This window comes from Neomonachus schauinslandi, chromosome 2 (genome assembly GCF_002201575.2).
Source record: "Neomonachus schauinslandi chromosome 2, ASM220157v2, whole genome shotgun sequence".
Classification (NCBI taxonomy): Eukaryota; Metazoa; Chordata; class Mammalia; order Carnivora; family Phocidae; genus Neomonachus; species Neomonachus schauinslandi.
The window spans coordinates 69,460,854-69,478,814 of NC_058404.1; the positions used below are offsets into that span (position 1 = coordinate 69,460,854).

A 17,961-nucleotide genomic window follows, 5' to 3' on the forward strand; every position below is an offset into this window, starting at 1 on the left:
CCAACTGCAACTTAACCGTGTAAACCATTGCTGAGTTTATTTTTCCTACTTTCCTTTAAATTGTTTTAATTGCTTCTTGCAAAAATAAAAAAAAATAAAACTCTGAGAACTTCCATTTGATTGGAAAATATTTTTTTCTAATTTTAATTTTTTAAAAAGATTTTATTTATTCATTTGAGAGAGAGAATTAGTGGGGAGGGAGGGGCACAGGGAGAGGGCAAAGCTGACTCCCTACTGAGCAGGGAGCTAGCCGCTGGCCCGATTCCAGGACCCAGACATCATGACCTGAGCCAAACGCAGATGCTTAACCATCTGAGCCACCCAGGTACCCCTGGAAATAAATTTTAAATGCCTTAGTGCATTAGGGATGCCTGGGCGGCTCAATCGGTTAAGTGTCTGCTTTCGGCTCTCCTTGCTCAGCGGGGAACCTGCTTCTCCCTCTCCCTCTGCCTGCCGCTCCCCCTGCTTGTGCACGCTCTCTCTCTGACAAATAAATAAATAAAATCTTCAAAAAAAAATGCCGTAATGCATTAAATTTTTTGTATGAAAAAACTTAAACATACACAAAAGTAAATGAACCCTCAGGTACCTGTCATCCAAATTCAACAGTTAATAAACTCATGATCAGGCTTGTTTTATCTCTATCCCAATCTACTCCCTATGCCCACATTAATTTGGAGCAAATCCCAGACATCATTTTCTTTCATCCGTAAATTTTTCAGTATCACTAGAAAATAAAACATAGGCATATAACTATTATAACACCCAAAAGAAAAATTAACAATAATTCCAGTAACATATCCAGTAACTGGTCTAATTTTTAATTGTCTTATAAATGTTTTATTTACTTATTTGTTTGCTTGCTTATTTATTATTTCAGTTTGTTTATTTGAACCAGGATTCAAATAAAGCCTGTGCTTTGTGATCAGTTGATATGTCTTTTAATCTATAGATTCCACATCCACCTCTTCCTTTTTTTTTCCTTACCAGTTTACTTATTGAAGAAAGCATTTGCCTTGTTCTCTAGAGTTCTAGATTCTGGAATTTGCTCGTTGTACTTCCATGATGTCTTTATTTGTCTTCCTGTCACCTGTATTCCATAGACATTGGTGTGGAGTTTAGAGACTTGATCAGATTTAGATTTAACTTGTTTTTTCAAGACTTCTACATAGATGGTTGTATATTGTTCTACTGGGAGAGATAATGTCTGGTTGGTCTTTCTCCTTTGTGACAGTAGTAGCTATGGATGCTCGATGTTGATCCATTAATTCACTAGACATTGAGAAATGGGGATATTCTAGTTCTCTCATCACGTCTTCATTTATTAGTTGGATTACTTCTCTAAGGTGTAATTTCCCTTCATCTCTTACCTGGTTCTCTAGTGGTAGAGTGGATATAATACCTGGTTGTCTAGTGGTACAATTTATATACAAAAATGTAGGGGCACCTGGGTGGCTCAGTTAGGGGTCTGTCTTCGGCCCAGGTCATGATCCCGGGGTCCTGGAGTCAAACCCTGCTTCGGGCTCCCTACTTCTCCTCTTCCTCTGCCTGCAGCTCTCCCTGCTTGTGCTCTCGCTCTCTCTGTCAAATAAATAAAGAAAAGAAAAGAAAAGAAAAGAAATGTTAACATTTCTTTTTCTTTCTTTTTTTTAAAAAGATTTTATTTATTCATTTGACAGAGAGAGAGAGCACAAGTACGCAGAGTGGCAGGTAGAGGGAGAGGGAGAAGCAGGCTCTCTGCTGAGCAGGGAGCTGGATACGGGGCTCGATCCCAGGACCCCAGGATCATGACCTGAGCCAAAGGCAGCCACTTAACTGACTGAGCCACCCAGGCGCCCCTTGTTAACATTTCTTTTAAGAAACACCATGAACTGGGGCGCCTGGGTGGCTCAGTTGGTTAAAGCGACTGCCTTTGGCTCGGGTCATGATCCTGGAGACCCGGGATCGAGTCCCGCATCGGGCTCCCTGCTCAGCGAGGAGCCTGCTTCTCCCTCTGACCCTCCCCCCTCTCATGTACTCTCTCTCATTCTCGCTCTCTCAAATAAATAAATAAATCTTTAAAAAAAAAAAAAAGAAACACCATGAACTTACCTTTTTTTTTTTTTTTTAAATTGTAAAAGTTTATTGTCTAAGAAATGTTTATTGCACTCCAGGTTGATGAGCACACAGAAAGACAATATGCATAATTACATTAAAATCCAAAATTGAGACAAAAAGAAATGAACTGACCTTCTGACTTCCTTTCCATTCTTATCTGCTCTTCTGCCATGATCTCTTGTAGTACTTCTGTACTGTAGGCTGAGAACCCTGTAGGTAACAAACACGTAAGGAGGTATGTGTTTGTTAACTGCAGGGTTGTGTGGGCCTTTGTGTGTGTGTGCGTACATGTGTGTTGTGGTTTGGTTTACTCACTGTCTATTGGACCCCCCGCCCCCACTTTCCCCACGCTTTACTCACCACTGCTTTTACTCTCCCATCTAATGTGCAGTCTGGCCCTCAAACTCCAATCAAATCCTTTTTCTACAAAGTCTTCTAGAACTAACTCAATCATATTAAGCTCCCTCTTTCCCCTGAATTTCTAACATCATTTTAAAAAATGTTCACAAGTTTTCAGTACGTTAAAATCATAGGGCAACAACAGAATTGTATTGATGTAAAACAGAAGTAAAACAGTAGTATTGTTTGTTGTAAAGCTGGATTCATATCCCAGCTTCTTCAATAGTCAGCTCTGTAATCTAGGGCAAGTTCATAATCTCTGAGCTTTGATTCATTTATTACTTAAATGGAGGATGATCTTACTTCACTTGGAGACTGATGTGAAATGAAATGCTCATCACATGAAATGCTTATCATGATACCTGGCTGCCTATGGTCTGAAAGTTTGTGTCTCACCAAAATTCATACATTGAATCTTAGCCCCCAAGGTGGGGTATTGGGGGGGGGCTTTGGGAGATGACTAGGTCATGAGGGCAGAGTTCTTATGAGTGGGATTAGTACCTTGGAAAAGAGGCCTGACAGGGTTCCCTAGTCTCTTCTACCAGATGAGGACAGAGTGAAATATTGGCAGTTTGCAATCAGGAAGAGGGTCTTTACCAAAAACAGACTGTGTTGGCACCCTGATCTCACACTTCCAGCCTCCAGAACTGTGAGAAATAAATGTGTTTATAAATTACCCAGTCTGTGGTATTTTGTTATAGCAGCGCAAATGGACTAAGGCATTGGCAGATAGAAAGTACTCAATAGATCAGCACAGATATCATCTAGAATCACCCTATTTATAAGAATTTGAATGTACATATGTACACATAGCTGTGATTTCCTGAATCTCCAAATACTGTAGGTCCTTTGTAGTAGGGCTCATGTCTGTTTTTCTGTGAATTTTCTGCGGTAAAGAGCTGCTCATTATAGCATTTGATGCTATGTAGGAGACCATGAGATCATATAAGGTTGTTTCCATGGACCTGCCATTCAGGTCAAATTGGGATAAAAGTGTTGTCATTTTTGCAGAAATGAGGGAATTTCAGAGAATACATTCCTACATGTTTGTTAACTGCAGGGTTCTCAGCCTACAGAATATGGGAGGCTAGTTGGGATTATATTCTGAGATTCTGTTCCTCAAGGTCTCTAGTCGCTTTGTTGAGACATAAAACAACAAAAACAGCAACCGCCCCCCCCCCTCGCCGCCCCGCCAAAACTCAAAGAACAAAGACTAACATAACAAATACCATGTTTCTACCTTCTAGGATTATCCTGTCAACTTTTTTTTTGCATGTTTGCTTTTATAATTTACTTTAGAAATATCAACACATTAAAAATAAGTTAAACTCCCCTTTGACCATCTCTTCAAGTCCCCTTCCTGCACTTTCTCTAAATAGATGATCACTGTCATGAGATTAGTATGCATTCTTTCAGCCAATTTTAAAGTAATTTTAGGGGGCGCCTGGGTGGCTCAGTCGTTAAGTGTCTGCCTTCTGCTCAGGTCATGATCCCAGGGCCCTGGGATTGAGTCCCACATTGGGCTCCCTGCTCGGCGGGAAGCCTGCTTCTCCCTCTCCCACTCCCCCTGCTTGTGTTCCCTCTCTCACTATGTCTCTCTCTGTCAAATAAATAAAATCTTTTTTAAAAAATAATTTTATAGGCATAATAAGTGGATATTTGTGTGTTTTAAAAAACTTACGTACTTTAAGTGCCTTTGGCCACATGTTATTCCTGTCCTTTTAGCAATTAGAGAGAAGCAGGGTTTAGGCAGGCTGTGGTTTTATGATGTTGTGAGAGGTGGCTATCAGGGAGTTTTTGTTACTGAGAACATAGGTCTACAAGGCAGCAGCCAAGAAAATTTGCTTAGATCGAAACAGCATCTTAATATAACAAATACCTTAGGGCATTTATTTATTGCTTCTGGCCACTTTGACATCATATGAAAGGCTTTGCTTGGCCTTGTAGGTGTTTTATTTAGATAGTTTACTTTATAACCATTTGTTCTTTTTCCTGTTCTCATAGCTTAGTACTTTTTATTTTACTTTATAAACAAAATTCAGGACTTATAAACATACAAGACACTGCTCATGAATTCAGTTAAGTTGAACAAACTTGAATTGGGGAATTTCTATGTTCTGTTTAGATAATTCCTAGTCAATCTGTGAGGCTCAGTTATCATTTGAGATTTTGTGACTTGGCTTTGAGTCTGACACAATGTCATTTCTTTTTTTTTTTTTTAATATATTTTTTTTAAGATTTTATTTATTTATTTGAGAGAGAGAGAATGAGAGAGAGCAAGCACATGAGAGGGGGGAGGGTCAGAGGGAGAAGCAGACTCCCTGCCGAGCAGGGAGCCCGATGCGGGACTGGATCCAGGGACTCCAGGATCATGACCTGAGCTGAAGGCAGTTGCTTAACCAACTGAGCCACCCAGGGGCCCCCACAATGTCATTTCTATGCCTGGGAACTGTTGTACTCTTGTTTCTCAGTGTGATTCCTCTCCAGATGTCCTCTTGGTTAATCCACACCGCCAATTCCCCTTTGACTATTCATGGAATACATCCCATTGACACATGCTGGCTCCTTCAGAATCCTCTCTTCCAAAGAGAGTCTGATGTAGGAAGTCTGTGAAACCCTCCTTCCCTGAAGGAACTGACCTGCTAGATTGTACCTGCCCCCTTAACAGTTAGGCCTTCTCAAAACCTTGGGGAGATTAGGAAACCAACAGTAGAATTATATTGGCCTGTACTTCAAAAGGCAAATAGTTTCACTTTTTATGGTCTTTAAGTGGAATGTATGTCTGCTGCTAAAAATTTTCTACAAGAATATGACAGGATTGAGAAAGTAAACACAAAGGCACTGGCCTGTGAGTCTCTGTTTTGGACTTTGACATCATTGCTCCAGTGGAGGTCTGACTTTTAGAGACTACATTCTCTTACTTCACAGCACCGAAGCTATTTATTTGATTTTTCATGGAGGCAGCGTTGAAGAAAAACAGTTGTCTAGCCATACTGACCCTGGTTTATCACAGAGGCATGGCTTTTTGGCCTTTACAACAAGAATGTGTTTCTCTGGATCCTGGCCCACTTCTCGTTAAGACTTCCCTGTGTCTCCTCCTGTTAAGGAGCAGACAAGTTCCTCAGATGTCTGTTTCCAACTTAAAAGCTTTTAGAATTTTTTATATTCTTTTCCACCTACTGTCTAGCATTTATTCTTAGAGATTCCTGGCATTGATTATACTAAAGCCTAATTTGCATAAAACGTGGACTAGGAAATTGGTTCACATAGTCTTTGCTCTTTTATCAGTCTGAATCAGAGGGAAAAATATCTGGTCAAATAAGTTATATTCATGAACTTCATATTGCTAAGTGACAACCAACTGAGCATTCCTGGGTCAGTTCTAATTTAATTATTAATCAAAAGCACAGCGTATGTTAATGATACGCCGTTTTTGCTTATTTCAACACTTGCCATGGAATGTATAAACTGTGCTGAAATTGAGTAGCGCATAGTCACTATGTCTCAGTCCTAAATCTTGTTGTATACAGAGCTGGGCTGGAGAGATCGAGGATTTGAGGAAGCCTGTGTGATTCCATAACAACATTTTGATATTTAATGCATCGTTTGAGCTAGCTGTGGGATTGGCTTCCCCACTGATCCTATGCCATTGAACCACAGACAGTTTGAAACCAACCTTAACTGCTGTGTTCCAGGAAAATAGGAGGTCTAAGCATCAGACCTGGATAAATCCACCAGGAAGCAAATAAAAAACCATGGAAAACTTAATACAATAGTATTTTCATAGGAACACCTGAGAGGGCGGGCAGATATTCATCTGGCCTCAATATTAATTTATTATTAATAGATATTTTTTGATATAGTCATTGTTAAAAGATTTATTTTATAAATAATTTTGCCCGATAAAGTAGACTCAGAGAGGGTTAAATGAGAGGCTGTCCATAAAGATTCTATTGGTTTCATGCTCTTGCCAACCATACTCAAGCTGTTGTTTAATGGACATAGATAACTAAGAGATAAATGGAGCTTCAAAAAATTATTACTGAATGGGATTGTTTGGAACAATGGCTTTTTTTGGTCAACACTATTTCCATAATAATGTTAAGCCAGTTTTTGCTTTTTTCACTATGTTGATGTTTGCAGTAGTGGGTAAATCTGTTGGCGCTTTAGCATGAATCAGAGCTGGCACCAAATTACACCAACACCTGTCCTACTCTTCATTGCCCCTGTGCTCACGTGAAAACTACAGGCAGAAAATGCCTGATTCACTTAAGAATGTCCTTGACGAAGCAGTAAAACTATGAATTTTCTTAAATCTCTACCCGTAAGTATGCACCTTTTAAAGGTTCTCTTTGAGGGGCGCCTCGGTGGTGCAGTCGGTTAAGTGTCCGACTCTTGGTTTCGGATCAGGTCATGATCTCAGGGTTGTGAGATAGAGCTCTGCGTCGGGCTCTGAGCTTGGCGCGGAGTCTGCTTGAGTTTCTCTCTCCCTCTCCCTCTGCTCCTCCTGCTCGTGCTCGCTCTCAAATAAATAAATCTTAACAAAAAATTAAAATAAAAATTCTGTGTGGTAACACAGGAAGCATGCCTAAGGCACTTCTAAGGCCTCCCACGGTGTGGTAGCGGCCTGGAGGAAAACTGCTTAGGCGGTTGTTTGAATTGTGAGCTGAACTAGCTGCTTTTTTCATTAAACATCATTTTTACTTGAAAGAACAATTCCATTTCTCTTATTGTTTTGTTGGAAAATATAGCAATTTCTTTTAAAAATATGTTAACATGTAATGGAAGTGTCAGTGTTATTTTTAAATAAATTAATCCATAAATAGTGAATTTTTTCAGGTTTAATTTCTATATGGTAAATAGCCCACCTAAATTAATCCTTTTTGGTGTCTTCAATAACTCTTTGTGTCAGAGGTACTTAAAAAAGGTTTGAGAAGCAGGGCCTAGGGTAATTTTTCTGGAAAAAAACAAAACAAAACAAACTTCCCTTTGTATAGTAGCTCATAACTTCAAAGGTCTGTGATTCTAAGATTCTGTGATTTTGATTTTAAGACTCCGCGCTTCTTCCAAGAAAATGGATAGAAGAAAACATGGAGGTCTGGCCTAATGAGAGGTCTTTTGGCAGTTAGCTCTCTGCATTAGGTGGCTTGGGTAGGTGAGCTGAGTGAAGTTGGCATTCATTCCTTCATTTTTTCAACAAAAATTTTTGCGTATGTGCACTATGCAAAATATGATGCTGACCCATGTGGAGGATGCACAGTGAATCATACTTAGACACATCAGACTGTGATCTCCATGAAAGCAAAAAGCTTGTCTTTTCTACCCTGGGAAGCAGTGTGGCGAGTCAGGCAGCAGTTGGTAGAAATTCACATCATACACTAGTTTTGTCTCTGTGGGCAAGTTACTTACCATCTTTGAGTTTTTTCCTTATTTGTAATGTGGGAAAAGATGATGTGTGTCCCTTTGGGTTATTTTGATAATTAGAAACTTTATGATGTAAAGTGAGTTAGCAGTATCCTGGGATTTTTTTATCCAAGCTGCATAAAGGTCTTTACTTCATAGCTACTTGCTAACCCAAAGAGCATAAAAACAAATCTGTCTTCAAATAGGAACTTCTATAAGTACATAAGTACATGTAGCAGTAATCTTTGAAAGAGGTTGAAAATTCAACTTTATGTTAGTTGTTTTTCCAGTTCTATTGAAGTATACTTGACAAACACAGCTGTATATACTTAAAGTGTACAGTGTGATGATCTGATGTTTGTATACATGTGAAACATTTACCACAATCAAGGTAATTAACACGTTTATCCCCTCACATAGTTATCTTTTGTATGTGTGTGAGAAAGTTTAAGATCTTTTCTGCAAATTTCAAATATACAATATTAACTATAGTCTCATCCTTAGAACTTACCCTTCTTACAACTAGAAGCTTGTACCCTTTGACCAACATCGCTTCATTTCCCCACTTCCCAGCCCCTAGCAACCCCCATTTTACTCCCAAGCAGTACTTATTTTTCAATAACCAGAGAATAATCAATGTGTCAGAATTAATTAGCTTTTTATAAAGAGAACCAATTTTCACTGAAAGATACGAGTTTAAATAGCTTTTGGATATGTTATATTAGATTGTGTTAATCATTGTTGAAGAAAGAAATATTCAGTGACACTTGTTAAAGACGGTCAAGAAGACTTTATTCATGATGATGGTTGTAGGTATAGGAAACACTGTAATGGGATTTTCCAGTGGGGGAGCGAGATTGGGCTCCACCCTGAATACAGCCATGGGGTCAGTGGATGGCAAATTATGAAGAGGAGGGGCCAGGGGTAGGAGGAGTTCTGGTTTAACTGGCCTAACCAGATTCTTGCTGAAGACAGACCAGGGCGATCAGACATAGCCCTGGGGGCCAGTGGAAGATGAGGAACCCATTAGATACCGAGAGTGATCAGATATCAATGGTGGGGGGTTCTGGTTAAACTGACTTACAGTGCTCTTGCTAAAACTGGGTTATATATGGACGTGCCCAAATGGGCCTAGGAGAAAGGTTCAGACGCCTGATGAAAGTGACTTAAGCCAAGAATCTCTGTCACTGTAATCAGAATTGTGTTTTCTGCATAGTCATTTAGATTATCTTATTTTTGCCAATTTCCTTGTAATAAAATACTACATTATAGGGGAAAATAAAATACAGAAATTTCATGAGAATACCAAAAATTAATACAGTCAAGTCAAGCAAAGAATGTTTTCAGTGACAGTATTCCCTCAGATATGTGTGTGTGATCTTAAGCTTGTTTACAACTCTATTTAATGTTAAATTGTTAAAAATGGTGTTTCATTTCCTCAAAAGAAGGCACTTTTTAAACATTTTACTTATATTATTCTTGTTTTAATTTTCTTTGTTTAATATAAACCCATTCCATAAATAAGAACCTGACCAAATGTAAAAATTATTGTTTCTCTTAGTCTGAGTGTTCTTTATAAATCTTTACAGGAAAGTGGGTGTGCCTTTGGCAGAGGCTATTTCCATGCAGCTCTGCTTGTGCAAATTACAGAATGTGGATTTTCTTTCTCTAAAAATAGATTATCACTTGCCTGCTGACTCTCTTCAGAGTCTTTCTGGGACAGAATGATGTTTGACTTCTGGTACTTACTCAGAGGTACAGTATATGGATTCTAAACATTGCATCTGTAGAAATAGATCCAAGTATATCATAGCACTAAACATGTTTTTATTTCTGCATAAATAAATACTGTTCTATCTTTACTTATGATTCAGTAACAGGGAAGAAACTAGAGATTCTGCATTGAATTGGCTTATATTGATAGATAGTTTTAAATGTGGAATTCTAGAGATTAGGTAGTGTAGAGCAATGATTGCTATTTCCAGAGGCAGAGGCGAAAGCGAGCCTATGGCCACTGTTAGGCTTATATATTGCGAACTATTTTGACTTTTCGCATTGTTCATCAGATGTTCTGCTAGTCACATTTACACGCATAGTAATTTAATGGGCACCTGTTGCCATGGCAGCACAGAACAAAAATGAAATCTATTATTTTATGAGGTGAGAGTTCCCAAGTGATACAGGCTGGTGAGAGCACTTTTGCTTTTGCTTGTGTATAGCTCCCAAGGTAGGACACTAAGTCTGTATTAACAAGCACCACGGGGACTGTGGGATTTGTTTGAGGTTGCTCTTCTCTATGATCTGGTCTACCTTCACACATTCATTAGACTACAGGGATCCATCTAGTTTCACTGGTAACATGGTAACCATACACTAGTTCACATCAAGACACATGCGCATAGAAGGATTTTCCAATGTGAGTTATTAGCTGATAAATAAGTAAGTCTATATGTTTTTGTGTTTCTCTGTACCTAGGGTGGGGCTGATAATGGTAGCAATCCTCAGTGTCTTTTTGCCTTTTTGAAATAATTGCTGAAAATGAGACAATGAGACCTTTTTTTCCCGATGCATTTTCTAAAAACAAATGAGATGTCCAATGTGATAACTGGGAGACAAAGGAATCTTCCAGAAAACTGCTAATTATAGAAAAGGATGCCCTATTGCTATTTCTGTCCCACCTGCTTGTTATGTTTATCAAATGCCTATTGCCTGCAAGGTGTGTTATGGCAGACTCTCTGTGGGATAGAACAGATCATGGTCCATGGTTAGTGAAATTAAACGCACATAAAGGAGCCAACCAAGAGAAAATGACAAGCACAGGCAGTTCCATTTTTTGCTCCCTTCCCATTTTTTTCCCACTCCATTCGCTGGATGCTACCCTAAAAAGACCCATGTCTTCCTATGCCACCATTATTTTGTATTTGATTCTTCCCAGTAGAAAACAGGGTTTTCTGGTTAAACTGACTTACAGGGCTCTTGTAACCAACTCTCAGCGATTCTTTTTATAATACACATTTATCAAGTGCCTACTATGTGCCAGGTATGGGCTGAGTTACTATGGTAAATTGTTAAATTCCACTTATTATGTGTTTTATTGCATTATTTAAACTTTCTCTCTAAAAGTACGGTTTTCCTTGTAAAGGTGCAATTTTTAAGCAGTTAAAAACAAATAGCTTGAAAAGAGATGGTGAGGCTCTTTGAGGAAGACGCGGTCGCAGCTATAGCGGAGGTTTGGACGCCCCGCTCCTGCTCCTGACTCACCGCTGTTCGCTCTCACCGAGGAACAAGTCGGTCAGGAAGCCACGCAGCAGCCATGGCTTTTAAAGACACCGGGAAGACACCCGTGGAACCGGAGGTGATGATTCACCGAATTAGAATTACTCTCACCAGCCACAACGTAAAATCTTTGGAAAAGGTATGTGCTGACTTGATCAGAGGCGCAAAGGAAAAGAATCTCAAAGTGAAAGGACCAGTTCGGATGCCTACCAAGACTCTGAGAATCACTACAAGAAAAACTCCTTGTGGTGAAGGTTCTAAGACCTGGGATCGTTTTCAGATGAGGATCCACAAGCGACTCATTGATTGCACAGGCCTTCTGAGATTGTTAAGCAGATTACTTCCATCAGTATTGAGCCAGGAGTTGAGGTTGAAGTCACCATTGCAGATGCTTAAATCAACCTTTTTAATAAGGTCTGATTATCAGTTGTTAAAAAAAAAAAAGAGATGGTGAGATCTTAAGATATTGACTCACCAACCAGAAACGCACACATACATACACACATATGCTCACTGAGCCCCTTAAAGAGGTGTACAAAAACTGTGGTAGGAACATCTACAGGTTTATGTAATTTAACTAAAAGAATTGAATGAGAAAAATATTTGGATCAGGGGAATTTCTAATCTATGTGAGGAAGAACATCTTCATTTTATTCTCTCTTCAGCTTCCAAGTGTGCTCTGTCTTGGTTCCCTTCAGTTTTCGTTCTTTTAACATTTCCCCCTAATGCCCTGCTCTCTTGCCTTTGACCTTCCTTCCAGCAATACATGAGAAAATGATAGAAACTTGAAGGCACATCAGAAATTTGGCTTTCTTTTGTAGGCACAATACTCTTATCCACCTTTTGCTCTGCTACCTACCTTCACGTTCCCCTAACCCTCGACAGCGCCGTCTCACATTGTCCTACTCAAAGTGTGACTCCAGGACCCTGCCAATTTACTAGTTTATGACAAGTACAAAAATTGCAAATAAGCACTTAGAAACTTTGACAGCAATTTGGTAGAGGAATTTCATCTGTTGATTCTAACAAATATTTGGCTGGTATTTAGTATTTTTTAAAATCTTATTTCTCTAGTAATAAATTATTATTAATCATTTAACAAACACACTCCATATGGATTGTGGTGCTGAGGGAGAGAAAAATCAAAACCACCTGATCTTTCACTACAGACAGTCCGAGAAGCGCTGGTCTAATGTACCCTCAGTTCTTCTAAAGATGTCTTTTGATTTCCTACCTTCATGCCTTTGCCTATTTTTTAGCTAACACTTCCTGTCTCTCAAAACACAACTGTAATATCCTCTCCTTCATGCGTTTTTACCTGAACTCCTACAGTACAGTTTTTTGTATTTCTGATGAAACCTTATAACCAGCATTTATTGAATGTAGTGATATTTAGTATTCTATACAAATGCACTTGCTTTTTTTTTTTTTTTTTTTTGCACTATCACCTTGGCTATGCACAAGAGATATAATCAGGATGGAAAAGGGCATGAATATCTGGGTTAAAATCCCGAGTTCTGTCATTTATGAAGTGAGGGACCTTGGGTTAGCCAACCAGTCTCCTTGTGCCTCACTTGCTTCACTTATCAAATGGGACCATTGGTAGCGTCTACCCCTTCAGGTTGCTGTGAGCATTAAATGCAACAATACGTGTAAAGCATTAAGTGTACAGTTCCTGGCACATACTAAACACTTGCTAAATGACTGCTCTTATGTTTTTCATTAATATTAGCAGCACTTTTAGAGTATTTGTTTTCTTGCTTTTGTTCAGACATTGCTTGAAATTAGTCATTTAGTCCCATTGAAGCCATTGCTTTGATAGAGCCACTTTTTGAAGACACAGCTCGAATGGGTGGTGTGCAAAAGGGTGGAAAGTCATTGGATTTCTCTAGATTCCTATGGGGCTTTGGAGAGCTGGTCAGTGCAGCAGAGGCATCCTTGTTTAGGCTCCGTAAACATAACTGAGTCACTCAAAAGATACTTTCTTCATGCAGGCAAAAGTAACACCCCCACAAGGAAAGTGGAATTAAAAAAGGAATTTTAGAAGAAGGCAGTATATCTAAAAATATTCCCACCAACAAAAAAAATTTGGCTGGAACACCTGGATTTTTCTGAGTATAATTTTAGTTAGGTAAACATGGAAAAGATATATTTTCCTAAAAGAGGAAAGAGCAATTTTACAGAAAATGATGGTTGGTAGTAATCTTAAGATTCAGAAGATCAACTCTGTAAAAGATTTTCCTTGTTTTAAAGAGTGAGAGGTTGTGAATTTGAACAAGTTGCATTAATGATCATCAATAATCACGATCGCTTAACTGATAAGATTTACCCCCAATGAATCTTCTTTGTAGGATAATTATCTAAGGACGCAGACCCGTGGATGTGAACTACAGTGCTTAATTATGCAGTAGTTAAATGAAATGATTGTTTTAATGTGTGCGCCAAAAAAATATACTGAAACCATATTATGGATTCATAGCTATCTAGGATATGCTTTATTAGGCTTTAAAAAAATCCGTAAACTCTCTTGGAAGTAAGCAGGAATATATTCAATATATAACTAAATTAAATGCCCAGCAACATGGCACTGAATTTAAGGGAGTGGATTATGGTTTTGTGGTCAAAATATTTTTGGTACAGTGAATGTGAATTCAAAAGGAAGACTATAAACAAAATTCTGAGAAGAGCTAGGGAACAAGATTTAAGAGCTACTTAAACCCTTGCTAGACAAGGGCAGTAATACAAAGACATAATTTGCTACACTTAGAGGATAAGAAAAACGAAGTGAAACCCAGATTATTTGAGGCCTTACAGTCTGATTCTATATTTGTAGGTGTACACGCTCACACCCGCACACACACTCAACATGTATTAACATACCCACCAACTTCACGTGTAGTTCCAAATAAAAGGTGGGGGGTGAACATTTTCTGGACAAGGAGTTCAGCTGAACACACACCCATTTTTAATAATAAGGTCTGTTAGACTTGAATGGCACAACAACAGTCTGCCAGGGAAGTGGTGAAATCATCACAGACTGTTGAGTGATTCAAAATTAGATCAGACAAAGCACTTTAAAAATACACTGTAGGAAACAATCTAATGCTGGGAAGGCAATAAAAAAATGACCTAAATCGGTCTTTTGCACCTCTGACTTTTAACGTTCTCCTGTAGTTTAAAAATAGAAGAGTATAATATTTATAGGAGTACTGAAAGTTGGGGTCTAAACTCTAATGTGCTTATTATTTAACATTAATATATTTGACTCATGGCTTTGTTGTAGAAAAAACAGAAATGTCGCTATAGGTTTTAGTCCTTTCTTCACTGGTATGAAATCAACAATGAAGAAAAAGCTCAGGGTTCAGGGTACCATTTATGAAGTGGTTGATAGATTAGTCCTTAAAACTTAAGTTCTGACCATTTATCCAACATAACAGACCTTGCATGTTGTGGTCAAAATTAAATAGGGTTGTTTTTTTTTTCTATTATATAATGTCATTATAACTGGTTATAAACATATGATGATGTTGGAGCATGGTATAGAGAATCTTTGGGAATTATTAGCTAATGTTTATAGGAGGGGGAGATTGGGTGAGAAGCAGCTTCTAGAAGGGTTATTTTTCATGTTCTCCCTGACTCTCTGATCTTAACTTAAATAACTGCCAACCAGATGCAATCTCTATATGTCACTTGATTTCTCTTATATTCAAAGGCAGTCAAGGTACTACACAAAATGAATCAAATTGTTTGAAGAGAAAGGACTCAATATTTTTTTCTAATAGTTCTTATTTGTGCTTTTTGTCATTTAACCTATAGTGATTTGCTTGGGGTACCCTTGCTTACCTTTAGGCAACTCCTGTCCTCATGTCAGACAAAGACACTTTAACCAGAAGTGGGAACTTACTGTTCTCTGCAGTAAGCCTGTGTGACCTTTTGGATAAATCATTGCTTAGACTTATAGCCCCATGGATCAGCTGCCTGGAACCAATCCTGACAGAGGCCTTCCTTTATCTGTAGGTTGCTTGTAGATCAGCAATGTACCCTCTGTGTTATCCAAATGCTTCTTGGCTCACTGACCACCCCTGTCCCATGTGACTGGTTTTACATAAATATCACAGAAAATTGGCTTAGGCTGACCTCTTTATAATCCCTGTTTCTCAAAATATGCTATTTGATACAAAGTTCACTTATGTACAGAAAACAGAGAGGAAGGTCACTTGTCCAGTTCTTAAAGTTTGCTGTGGTAATGAGGCAAAATTAAATGACCACTTCATTTTCCTTTGGGAGTAGTGGTGGTGGGAGGTAATGACCATGGGCAACATTTGCCTTGGTGCCTAGCCCACTGATAGATGGGAGAAGATGTTCAATAAACATTTGTTGGATGAATGAATGAATGAATGAATGGTCATTTCAAAGTAGGCTAAATTTTGGCACTACTCTTTCTGCATTCTTCTTGAGCAATTGACCTCCTAGAGTGGCTAGCCCCACAGGATCTATAAAAACAGGGGAAGAGAAATAATGGGAATTTAGTGCCAAAGGAATAAAAGTGACAGTGTTATGGCCAGCCGTCTTTTGAATCATGAGCGTATGGGAATTTTGGAGACAAATATAGCTGTCTATATCTTAACTTTGCTACTTACTTGTATTCTGCCCAGAGCAGATTATTCAACCTCTCTGAGACTCAATTTGTCTTCATTAATATGGAGAAATTGCCTTTTGTCTTGGAAGCTTGTTTTGAGGTAAATCATTTCATATAGTGTATATGTGTGGGTTTCAACAATATAACTGTTTTCATTTTTTTGAGTATCTTCTAGATGCCTGGGTTAGGGCTGGATTGTGTATAAACATTTTCATTAATCTTCCTACTAACTGACAAGGTACAGTGCCATAATACCATTCCCATTATATAGGTAATTAAATTGAGAGTCGGTGATGTAAAGGAATCTACACAAGGTCACAGAGATTTGACTTGAAATTTATCTAATTCCTAAGCTGAAGCTTTAATTGACCCTGATTAATAAATGTTATTTCTTTCCTGCCCAAGAGAAACGGAAATAACACAATTCCCCCTTTCTCATTAATCTGTTTACCTCTTCTATAGGATAGAAACCCTATTTCCATAATAAACCCCACTGGGCCCAATAATTTTGTTCATCCTGCTCACTTATTTAGAATCTAGCTGTGGGCTCCATATGGGTAGTAGTTTTTGTATCATTATTGGATGTCACATCTTTTCAAAAGATTTGTACTATGTTACTTATTTCAGGTTAAATAGTGTAATTCTAAAGTCCAGATTGGTTAGGGGATGCAGGAAACTTCTAGAGCCACTGAGATAACTCAGGTTTTCTATAACCCAACTCGAGGAAAAAAACAAGCTATAGTTATATAAAAGTGCAGTGGTTTCTATCTTCTGTCAGGAATAGAGTCAGAGATTCTTCTGGCCATGTGTCTACATATGATGTCAGTGGGAACTTTGAATATTAAGGGTGGAGATGTCTAACTTGGATGATCTGACGTTAGAGCTGTTAGAAGCTGGAAATGCTTTTAACCATGGCTGAGTCAGAAGGATATGAACTTTGGACTTACTCTGACAGTTGCCTTTAATTAAATGAGCCTGGCCTTATTAGATTCTAGAAAGTCAGCTATTTAGAAAGCACTAATTCTCCAGAAATCTAACTTTCCCAAGTTTTGTTTTTACTCAGCATCTTGGATTTTGTTTTCACTTTCCATTTTCAGATTTATAATCGCTTAGATACAAATTGCTGTGGATTCCGACCTCGAAAGGAAGATGCCTGTGTACAGAATGGACTGAGGCCAAAATGTGACCACCAAGATTCTGTGGCTCTAGCACACGTTATCCAGCGAAAGCATGACCCAAGGCATTTGGTCTTCATAGACAACAAGGGTTTCTTTGACAGAAGCGAAGATAACTTAAACTTCAAATTGTTAGAAGGCATCAAAGAGTAAGTTTTAAGATGTAGGAAAATCTATGGGACATCACATTTCTATTAAATAAGTAGTAAGGTTTTGAGAAAACTCAAATGCTATGTGTGACTGATCTAACCCTTGAAAGGAACTGTGGATGTGGAATCTGGGGATGGAGGCCCAGAAATGGGAACCAGACCTAAGCAGAATAGAACAGGATTGCAGCCACGGTGTCAAGTGTCACCAACCCATGCAACCTACAAAACTCCCACTACATTTCCTTGGCCCTCACTGTGAAAATCCATGTGGGTAAAGCTGGAAGCATGCAGGGACCTTAGGAATAGGAACTGGCAGAGCAGGGATGAGGAGGTGGCAGAAGCTCCATTATCAGGGCATGGGGCAGGGGGACTAACAGACTCACAGATATTGACATGGCAGGATGTCCAAAGGCATAATAAACTCAAGAGACTTCTCTGAATGTGGTGGGAAATTAGAGCTAATCTTCTAATTAGGGCACAGTATCAAAGGACAGCGGCTGTTTGAATTCAGGTAGGAGGGTTTTTGAGCATTTGGAAATCTTTCCAGTAGACATAGACTAAGGAGAAAAGTATCTTGAGCTTATGTATTAAGAAATAAAGGAAATTAATGCATTTAATAGTGGCAGGAACCCACTATAGAGTCTGGGCCATTCAACCTTAGCTACAAAGATTGAGGCTGGATTTTAGGCCCCAGGTCATAGCCACTCTTCATAGCCTTCCTACCCTAGTCAGAAATCAGAGTGACCAAGACACTGGGGTATGTTTGAGAATTGGAAATAGAGGGGTGCAATAGTGAAAGAGTTAACCAGCTGTGTGAAGCTAA

The 17,961-nt window shown here is 38.7% G+C and overlaps 1 protein-coding gene and 1 pseudogene across 1 annotated transcript in view; both read left to right on the top strand.

Annotated features, from left to right (window-relative positions):
* The window catches only part of GASK1B (golgi associated kinase 1B), a 44,694-nt gene that overhangs the window by 23,300 nt on the left and 3,433 nt on the right, over positions 1–17,961 (top strand). Inside the window, exon 3 of the mRNA XM_021698850.1 lies at positions 16,912–17,138. Coding sequence (XP_021554525.1) covers positions 16,912–17,138 — 227 coding nt within the window. The remainder of the gene's footprint in view (positions 1–16,911; positions 17,139–17,961) is intronic.
* On the top strand, positions 11,213–11,572 carry LOC110588507 (annotated as a pseudogene).